Raw genomic sequence first — 10,641 nt, 5'->3', positions numbered from 1 at the left:
AAAAAAAAAAAAAGCAATGATTTTCTGATAGACACTTAGTTTATTCTTCACAGGGCCCTTGGCAAGATCTGAAAATAAATTCTCACACAACCAGGGTGACAGAAACAAAAAGATCCAACTACTAGCATCTAAACATTAAGGAGCCAAAAATACCTTTAAGTGCAGTGTGGTATCAAGAGATAACTTTCTTTATGACATGTTGTACAGTTTAAGACAGTGATCAAGTTCTTGATAGTGAAGAATTATAAAATGCAAGACTCCTAGCTGCAAAGACAGCAATTGCCTTAGAAATTTGGTAGTCAGACAAGATTTACTTAGCAATCAACCTTGAAGAGAACCTCGAAGAGAACCTCTTTAGCCCTTTTATCTGTCTCTATGAGGACGACCTCAGATTTATCCAACATTATTTTGCTGAGCAGAAATAGAATTTGCTTCTAATTTCTAACAGGTTGATGTGGAACTCGGAGAAATCACCCATGAGTCTTTCTCTGATCAGTTCCTTTGTGGATCTCCAGTGGTCCCACCATTTGGAAATGCTCAGTCTGCTCTTCTGTGGCCTTCCTGGGGCCTGTGGCCCTCTTACTTCGCCCTGCACAGCCCTGGGAGCAGCGGGAGGAGTGGTCCCCCACTTTGCAGATGGTGACCTTACACTGCAGATAGATCACGTCATAGCTGGTGAGAATGCTGAAGATGTTGAACTTGAATTGGGCTACATTCTTTTGCCGGGAGTGCAGGTTGATATAAGTATTGTCTTTGATGCACCTGATGGGAAGAAAAACCCCAGGTCAAGAGGATTAACTTAAAGCACGCTGTTGTTTGCTGTTTGGTCGCTCAGTCGTGTGGATTCTTTTTGACCCCAGGGACTGCGGCCTGCCTGGCTCCTCTGTCCATGCAATTTTTCAGGTGGGAATACTGGATCGGGTTGCCATTTCCTACTCCAGGGGATCTTCCTGACCCAGAGATCAAACCTGCGTCTCTTGTGTCTCCTGCATTGGCAGCTGGATTCTTTACCACTGTGCCACCTGGGAAGTACCAATTTAAAGCATGGTGTGGATTAATTCTGGCTCAAATAATTGGGCTTGGACACAAACCTCTGAATTTCAACCAGAGTTCCTCCCACTACCCACTCTTTCTTTTATGAAAAAAATGAGATGGTTGGATGACATCACCGACTCGATGGACATGAGTTCGAGCAAGCTCTGGGAGTTGGTGATGCACAGGGAAGCCTGGCATGCTGCACTCCATGGGGTCACAAAAAGTTGGTCACGACTGAGTGACTGAACTGAACTAAATTGATGAGAGGAAAAAAACCACCATTCCTAGCCAGAAACAGAAAGGCACTGTAAAACATAACAGAAAAACAAAACAAAGTAAATGCTAGCCAGAACTATTACCTACTCTATTTTTTCAAAAGGGTAGATTAAAGCTGGTAGCTATATTATTCGAGGGGCTTCCTTGGTAGCTCAGCTGGTAAAGAGTCCACCTGCAATGCAGGAGATCCAGTTCAATTCCTGGGCTGGGAAGATCCCCTGGAGAAGGGATAGGCTACCCACTCCAGTATTCTTGGGCTTTTCTGGTGGTTCAGATGGTAAAGAATCCTCCTGCAATGCAGGAGATCTGGGTTTGATCCCTGGGTTGGAAAGATTCCCTGGAGGAGGGCATGGCAACCCACTCCAGTATTCCTGCTTGGAGAATCCCCATGGATAGAGGAGCTGGGCGGGCTATGGTCCATGGGGTCGCAAAGAGTCGGACACCATTGAGCAACTAAGCACTGCTGCTGCTGCTGCTAAGTCGCTTCAGCCGTGTCCGACTCTGTGCAACCCCATAGACGGAAGCCCACCAGGCTTCCCCGTCCCTGGGATTCTCCAGGCAAGAACACTGGAGTGGTTTGCCATTTCCTTCTCCAATGCATGAAAGTGAAAAGTGAAAGTGAAGTCGCTCAGTCGTGTCCGACTCCTAGCGACCCCAAGGACTGCAGCCCACCAGGCTCCTCCGTCCATGGGATTTTCCAGGCAAGAGTGCTGGAGTGGGGTGCCATTGCCTTCTCCAGCAACTAAGCACAGCACAGTACATATTGTTTGAAGGTGAACTTAATTTATTTTAAAATTTATTTTGTGTAACTACTGAAAAACTAAAGAAAGAAGTAAATGATATATTTAGAGGAGATAAAATGGAATAAAATAAAATGCTCAATTAAAACCAGCATATAAAATGTATTAAACCTGCATTAAAACCAGAGATGGCAGCAAAAGGAGAATTGAAGGCAGAAACAAAGAACAAATGCAACAAATAGAAAACAGTTACTAGGAGGCAGATTTTAATCCAACTATGTCAACTATCACTTTAAATGTGAATGATTTAAATATACCAATTGGAAGACACAGACTGCCAGAGTAGATTAAAAAAAAACAAGATCCAACTATATGCTGTCTATAAGAAGACCATTTTAAATATAAAGATAAAGGTTAATTAAAAGTAAAAAGATAGAGAAAGATTTACCAAGTTAATACCAATCAAAAGAAAGCTGGATTAGCTATATTAATTTCAGCCAAAACAGACTTCAGAGCCAGGATAATTAGAGATGAAAAGGGGCATTACACAACGATGAAGGGGCCAAAAGAGGATGAGATGGTTGGATGGCATCACCGATGCAATGGACATGAGTTTGAGCAAACTCAGGGAGATGCTGAAGGACAGGGAAGCCTGGCATTGCTATGTCCACGGGGTCACAAAGAGTTGGACATGACTTAGCAACTGAACGACAACAACAAGCTCCCATCTTAGGAAACTAGAGAAAGAAGAGCTAATAAAACCTGTTAATAAAATAGGCAGAAGTATGACAGTTGTTAAATTCTGGACTCTCTGATATATGTAGCCACTCGGCTTACAGGATCTTGGTTCCCTGACTAGGGATTGAACCTGGGCCACGGCTGTGAAAGCACTGCATCCTAAGCACTGGACCACTAGGGAACTCCCTCTCCTTGCCAAGTTTTGAAACGGGAGACCTAAAAGGGAAGAGCTTTCTCTCTCTGACTCAGTGCGGCTTAGTACCACATCTGTGCACTTCCCACACCGTGGCTCACTCTACCTGTGGAAGGTGCTGCCTCTTGCCCTCCCCAACTTTTGGAATCAGGCACCATGATGCCTCTCAGGGGCTTTAGGAAGCGCTCACCGCTTTAGTGGCTCTTACCACTCTGGAGCTTCCATCAGAAAGTGAGTTTTTGATGTCTTCACACTGGTTGCCAATTACCCATCCATAAGCATTTTGCGCTGGTTGGGGGATAAAAGAGCTATAAAGGCAAACATCTTGCCTGAGTTCTAATTTGGCAAATGTTATGTCTAACCAAAGGTGCCAGAATAAACCTCATCACTGTAAGAGCTTAGCCTAGGATAACCCAGCAGCCCATCAGTGCTGGCCAAATACCCTGAGGAATGGGGAATGCAATAGTTATAAAACTTGGAGGGAAGAGAGGCATGAGTCAGCAGAGCCTGAGACAGCACAGGCTCTGCCTAGGACTCTCTGGGGATTCAAGGGATGTTGTCTAGACTTCCTATAATTATCTGCCCTCAGCTGGGATCAGAGGGATGGTTAGGGTCTGGGCTCCACCTCTGGACAGGATGAAGACTCTGGGCACAATGTTCTGATTTAGGACTGCCAGTTAAGAAGATAACGGTCAGACTTCCCTGGTGGTCTAGTGGTTAAGAATCTGCCTGATAATGCAGGGGACAGGTCCCGGAAGATTCCACGTGCCAGGGGGCAACTAAGCCTGTGCACCACAACTACCAAAGCCCGCGTGTGCTTGTGGGTTCATGCTCTGCAATCAGAGAAGCCACCGCAGTGAAGGCCCTGCTCACCACAACCAGAGAAAGCCCAGTGAGCGGCAGTGAAGACCCAGTGCAGGCAAAAATAAGCATAAATGAATAAACTGTTGTTGTCTAGTCTCTAAGTTGTGTCCAACTCTTTGTGACCCTATGGACTGCAGCCTGACAGGCTCCTCTGTCCATGGAATTCTCCAGGCAAGAATACTGCAGTGGGTTGCCATTTCCTTCTCCAGGGGATCTTCCTGACCCAGGGATCAAACCTGCGTCTCCTGCATTGGCAGGCAGATTCTTTACCACCTTCGAGCCACGTGGGAAGCCCAGATAAATAAACAAAATTATTAAAAAACAAAACAAAACAGGTCCCCCAAAGGAATAATAAGTAAATAGTCAACCACATCAACCAGACAGGGCCTTCCACTTTCCTTACCCTTGCTTGATCAAATCATACTTGACAGTTGTAAAATCACTGGGGTCTGGAGAAGCCACACAGGTATCCACAAAGAGCCGCAGGCTGGGGTTGGGGCTGTGGAGTGTGGCCTGGAGGAAGACCTCTTTCCTCCGGCTGGCGTAGTGTTGCCCCGTGTTCTCTCCGTGCTGGGACAGGGGCAACTCGAGGAAAGATATGGACACATCGTAGCTAGCGTTCTCCCCAGGAACGACTTCCACTGCTGACGGGCCATCCACCCTGCAGGTGAACTTGAGCTGAGGCACCCTGTGCCGCAGGACGACTCGACCCGGGTGGCCCCTGGTTCGGCCTGTGACGGAGTTGGAGTAGCTGAGGGAGCCGCGGCTTTCCTGGGAGGAGAGGGGAGAGTTGGTGGCCTGTGCTCCCGGCTCCCTGCCCAGTGCTTTCTTCAGGAGCGAAGACCTCTGCTTTGTGCCCACCACTCGGAGCCAGTTTGCTGAGAAGCTGGAGGGCATGAGGTCTCAGGCATGACCTCTCTGGTACCTGAGATCATGAGGGGTTGACCTTATGTCCCTGCTTCTGGGAGTCTGGGGTGCACGCAGGGAACCCCTAGTATGCAAGTCTGGACTCCCTTCTGCCCTCTGTGGGGGCCAGGCTTGGGGAATACAAGACAGGGTGGGAGGTCCACTCTGGCTGCTGAATTCCTCTACCGCTCTGCCCTGCTCTGACCCCCAGACCAGCCCTGGCTTCTTGTGAGCTGCGGGGCTGGCCCTATGGACCCTCACTCAGCCTTGCTCCTTCAAAGCCAACATGACTTCAAGGGGCCAAGAAGGTACTGGAGGCTGATGAGTAGGGGCCTCCAGCAGCCTCCTTCCCATAGCCTGCTGCGTCATGGAGACTCATCCTGGCCAGGGATGTTTATTCCAGGGAGCCTTGGCCCGTGCGACTCAGGTCCAGTGGCAGTCTGCCTTGAAACCCTCCAAGGAAAGCCCCAACAGCTTACAGCAGTGTTTCTCACTGGTCTGCTTTGTTTTCCTTTCTTCTTTTTGCCCCTAAGAACCCGTATCTCTCTTCCCCCTTGAGAGGGATGTCACCCTTGTAGAGAACGCACAGCTTAGAAGAAAAACTGAACTCTAGGACTGTGTGGGCCTGCCCAATTCCGACCAGACTTTGGGCTTCCTGTGGTTCACAGCCCTGAGTCTCTCCCGTGACCTCTTCAAGCTGGCTGCTGCCTCGGGGCCTCTGCACCCCTCTGCTGACCCCCTGCTTGGAGCCCTCCTCCTCTTCCTCTGTACCTGCTTTATGTCCTTTTTCAGGCCTCGGTTCTTTGACCACCCTATTCAAAAGTGGTCTTCCACCCCAAAGCATTTTCTATCCTTTGCCTTGTTTGACGGTCTCCTTAATCCTCTTCACGACAAAGGACTCTCATCTGTCTTTATTCGGGACCTGTGTCTCCCTTCTCGCCAGTGTAAGAGCCGTGGAGCTGCGGTCCTGTCAATCACAGTGGCTGCTGGGTCCTCAGCACCTAGAAGGATGCTCATTCCCTGACTCTGAAATCGGACATGGGCCCTTTTTATGGGGAAATAGAGCTGCCTTTCCCCATAGGTGCTTGGGGACTTGCCACCACTGCAGGCAGTTCCTGAATTGCTATCTGCTCTGGCCCTAGAACTGTGGTCAGCACAGGAAGCTTGCAGAGGGAGCTGGGCCAGCCAGGGCCAGAAAGGACAGCTCAGGGTTCTCCCCAGTGCCTGGAAATGTCCAGGGCCTGCTGGCCTCCCAGACACTGGGGAGCTTCCAGCAGACTGCTGGGGAAGAAACCTCTGAGGTAAAAATTAGAATTTTTAGAACAAAGAGGATACGAATGATCACAGTCTGCACAGATAGATGCAATGTGAAGTACGGACTTAAAGTGGCTATTTAGCACCATGGAGACTGCTGGAATGCATTCAACCTCCAACAATGTCAAGTGTTTGGGGTGCTCTTTTTTTGGGCATGTGTCTAAACAGGGATGTGAAAGAATACATGAATAGCATAGGGATCTTGCTTTGTATCCTGTTACATTATTAAATGTGCCTATGAACATGATTTTCTGGCTATACACGCTTCCTGTATCTTTGGTATACTTGTTTCCTTAATTTCAATGATACTGGTTTGTGAAATAAGTAGGTGGTTAAGCAAAATGAAATAAACATATTCATTTCATTATACATAAATATCTTAATATTTGTTTCCTACATTGGGAAACCTGGTTAGAAACACAGCACTCAGGCTGTCTTCCCCAAGCCCAACACTACAGCTTGCACATGGTAGGTGGGCACTAGTGCTGAATAAAAAAGCATGTGGTGACAAAATGCTTTGGCTTTGCAGCTTAGAGAAGAGCATCCATCTATCCATCCATCCGTCCATCTGTCCATCCATCCACCCATCAGATCATCAGCATTCTGTACTTGTTACTATGTATTCCAAATTCCCAAAAGGAAGGGCAGTTTTAGACAAATTAATGAGTTGCTCCAGGTCTCATGGAACTCAGAACCAAAGTCATGGTTGTGCCTTTCCTCTGTCCCTATTCAGGTTTTTAACAGGTGGTTGATTCTCCCAAGCCTCTCTTTTCGGCCTCCATCCATAGAAGGGTACCACCACCTTGTCAGTTTCATACCTGTCTGACTGTGCCACAGTGGCCATAGGGAACGTTGAAGATCAGGTAGTGCCCTGTGACTCGGGGGCGACACAGCTTATCATTTAAATGGATGTCCCAGGACGAGTAGCCCAGCCTCCGGAGGTAGCCTCGGTCAATGACAACTTGGAAAAGGTGAGGCCAGCAGGAGAGCTGGGCTGCAGAAGGGGGAGGATGGGGAGAAAGTTACAAAGAGAACCTGGAGCCCTCAGGGGTGTGAGTTATGTTTACTTTATAAAAGTACCATGGACAGTGCCCTGGGTTGGCTTTCATCACCCACTACACCCAACTTGACTTCCATTGACTTTATATTTCCCCTTCTTTCCAAAAGTCATGTCATACCCACAGGGTCCTACCCACAGAACATGTCCCAGAGTCAGAGCCTCTTCTAAGGATTTAAAGGACAGCTCATCTCATATGGTAAGAACATCTGAGCCTGAACATCCATCTGAGCCTTTGTATGAGGGTTAAGTTAGAAAGAAGGAATGGAAGCCAAGGGAGGGGGTGCAAAGGGACTTCCTCCCCAGCCTCCTAAAGCCCAGCAAGAGGATGGAGATACAAGAGATCTCAGGGGAGACACAGAAACTGGTCCCCTCACATAGTCTGTTCATTCTTCCACAGACAATGGGTCTCTTAGCTCCCCTTTTTGGATTCTCACACCCTAGGAGGGAGGAAGACTTTACCATTGTCCTTGGGTACCACAGAGTCAGCCGCACCTGGTGAAGGGGGACAAAGAAAAGCAAAGGTCATCTGTGTAGAAGCACTGGACGGGGACAACATAGCCAGCAGTGGACATGAACTGTAGGAAAAAGGGCTCATTGGATTCACCTATTAAAGCTGAAGCAATGGCCTGGAAATACTCCAGGGTGATGCAAGGGAAAGGAGGGCCCAGGGCCTCCTGATGGAGTTGGAGGGAGGGATTCTGGCATAGATAAAGTAGTGTTGAGAATGGTGTCATCAACACCAAGATTTGTTGGAGAGAGAGACTAGTAAATACAGGGCTTTGCAGGTTATAAAACTCATCGCATGGTTGAACCCTGGCTGGCGTCCCTTCCCATGCACATGGCGTGCACAGTAGCCCAGGCTGGGAAATGCACACTTCATGGCTATCAAGCCCTCCCCTCCCAGAAGCAAGGCAAGACAGAAACCCAGGGCCAGGACCCAGAAGGAAGCACGGCTGGCCAGATTCCCTCAGCCCTTCAAACGCTCTCAGCCCCAGACCACTGGTCCTTTGGCTGCTGAACCTGATGAAAAAGAAACCCTTTGGTGTATAATCTGAGAATAGAAGCTAAATTACCATTTACAGGGGGCCCCCCAACAGCATGAGGAATAGCTGGAACTGTGAACAGACAGTAAAAGTGAGGATCTGGAGAAAAAGGACCCCTCAGCCCCAAGGCTGACTCACACTACATGGCTCCTTGTGGAATTAACTGTCTCAAGGGGGCTCTGATAGCCTATTTGGGCCCCATTTCTATGCAAAACAAGAGAAACTTGCACATAAGGCACAAGGAACAGCAAGGACGCCTTTGATTCACCTATAAAAAGTGGGATGGAAGAGCCAAAATGAGCTAACCTTGTTCACCAAACCTTAGAATTCCATCACTCTGTGAGATTTAGTGGATACATTAAGGACAAATATAGGGGAGGATGACTCCACACAGAAGGTCTGCCCATGGAAGTCAAATGCCAAGACAAATGGCTGGTGACAAAAACTATTCACTGAATCTTGGATGAAAGGGACCAAGGGGAACCCAGGACAGTGCAGGGTTCTGACTTCCAAGGGCCAGGTCAAGGTGGGGAAGGGACTCCACCTAGGACTGTGCCCTTATCAGAGGTTTATAAGGGGACAACAGACAAATTCTATATTTTTTAATCATTTTTTTTAAGTTGTCACTTCTTTTCTTGGCTTCATATACTTTTAGCTATATTTCGGGGCAAATACTGCGCTGAACTGGAATTAGAAAAACTGGCTAATAAAGTGCCACCTCTGTCTGATTAAAACATCTACCACCATGGCTATGTAATAAAATATGCTCTTTTATTCTAGAATCTGGGGCCATGGCCCACCTGACATTCCTCGGGCTGGTGAATTCTGACCTTAGGGATGCTTGGAGAGGAAAGAACGGGTGGAGCCTTAGGAAGACCCCGGGGAGGGGCCGGCGTGGCAGGGGAGCCCGGGTACCTGCGCAGACCACGCTCGCGTCCTCCCAGTGCTGGCAGTCGTGGCGCTCCCAGCCCGCGTGGGCGCAGTGCTCCAGCGCATCCTCGGTGCCCGCACAGCGCACGTCGTCCAGCAGGATGGGCCCCGAGCCCGGGCCGAAGCGGCCGCGACCCAGGGCGCCCAGTGCGCGCCCGCAGCCCAGGACGCGGCACACCACACGGGCGTCTCTGATGCTCCAGTGGTCGTCGCACACTGTGCCCCACACGCCCTCGTGCCGGACCTCCACCCGGCCCTCGCAGCGGCCGCGCCCGCCCACCAGGCGCAGGGGCAGGTCTGCAGGAGGCAAGAGGCACTAACTCATCACATCTATCCAGTGAAGCTTCTTTTAATGAATTAAAGTCACATTGTAAGAACTATTATGGATACAGATTTTCAATTATAAAATAATTCCTGGGGATGTGATGTACAGCATGGTGACTATTATAGTTAATAAGACTGTATTATGTATTTGAAAGTTGCTGTGCGGATCACAATAAACTGTGGAAAATTCTGAAAGAGATGGGAATACCAGACCACTTGACCTGCCTCTTGAGAAATTTGTATGCAGGTCAGGAGGCAAAAGTTAGAACTGAACATGGAACAACAGACTGGTTCCAAATAGGAAAAGGAGTACGTCAAGGCTGTATATTGTCACCCTGCTTATTTAACTTATATGAAGAGTACATTATGAGAAACGCTGGGCTGGAAGAAGCACAAGCTGGAATCAAGATTGCCGGGAGAAATATCAATAACCTCAGATATGCAGATGACACCACCCTTATGGCAGAAAGTGAAGAGGAACTAAAAAGCCTCTTGATGAAGGTGAAAGAGGAGAGTGAAAAAGTTGGCTTAAAACTCAACATTCAGAAAACGAAGATCATGGCATCTGGTCCCATCACTTCATGCAAAATAGATGGGGAAACAGTGGAAACAGTGTCAGAGTTTATTTTTATGGGCTCCAAAATCACTGCAGATGGTGACTGCAGCCATGAAATTAAAAGATGCTTACTCCTTGGAAGAAAAGTTATGACCAACCTAGATAGCATATTCAAAAGCAGAGACATTACTTTGCCAACAAAGGTCCATCTAGTCAAGGCTATGGTTTTTCCTGTGGTCATGTGTGGATGTGAGAGTTGGACTGTGAAGAAGGCTGAGCACCAAAGAATTGGTGCTTTTGAACTGTGGTGTTGGAGAAGACTCTTGAGAGTCCCTTGGACTGCAAGGAGATCCAACCAGTCCATTCTGAAGGAGATCAGCCCTGAGATTTCTTTGAAAGGAATGATGCTAAAGCTGAAACTCCAGTCCTTCGGCCATCTCATGTGAAGAGTTGACTCATTGGAAAAGACTCTGATGCTGGGAGGGATTGGGGGCAAGAGGAGAAGGGGATGACAGAGGATGAGATGGCTGGATGGCATCACTGACTTGATGGACATGAGTCTTAGTGAACTCTGGGAGTTGGTGATGGACAGGGAGGCCTGGTGTGCTGGGATTCATGGGGTCGCAAAGAGTCGGACAAGACTGAGCGACTCAACTGAACTG

The 10,641-nt window shown here is 48.3% G+C and overlaps 1 protein-coding gene across 1 annotated transcript in view; it reads right to left on the bottom strand.

Moving 5' to 3' along the window:
- Nucleotides 1-25: 25 nt before the first annotated feature.
- The window catches only part of LOC617705 (deleted in malignant brain tumors 1 protein-like), an 82,544-nt gene continuing 71,928 nt past the window's right edge, over nucleotides 26-10,641 (bottom strand). The window contains exons 32-37 of the mRNA XM_059882146.1: nucleotides 9,085-9,396; nucleotides 8,394-8,437; nucleotides 7,586-7,730; nucleotides 6,885-7,060; nucleotides 4,250-4,617; nucleotides 26-762 (exon numbers count right to left, since the gene is read on the bottom strand). Coding sequence (XP_059738129.1) covers nucleotides 471-762; nucleotides 4,250-4,617; nucleotides 6,885-7,060; nucleotides 7,586-7,730; nucleotides 8,394-8,437; nucleotides 9,085-9,396 — 1,337 coding nt within the window. The 3' untranslated portion in view covers nucleotides 26-470. The remainder of the gene's footprint in view (nucleotides 763-4,249; nucleotides 4,618-6,884; nucleotides 7,061-7,585; nucleotides 7,731-8,393; nucleotides 8,438-9,084; nucleotides 9,397-10,641) is intronic.

Source organism: Bos taurus, chromosome 26, assembly GCF_002263795.3.
Source record: "Bos taurus isolate L1 Dominette 01449 registration number 42190680 breed Hereford chromosome 26, ARS-UCD2.0, whole genome shotgun sequence".
NCBI lineage: Eukaryota > Metazoa > Chordata > Mammalia > Artiodactyla > Bovidae > Bos > Bos taurus.
This window is presented reverse-complemented; position numbering and strand designations above follow the sequence as displayed.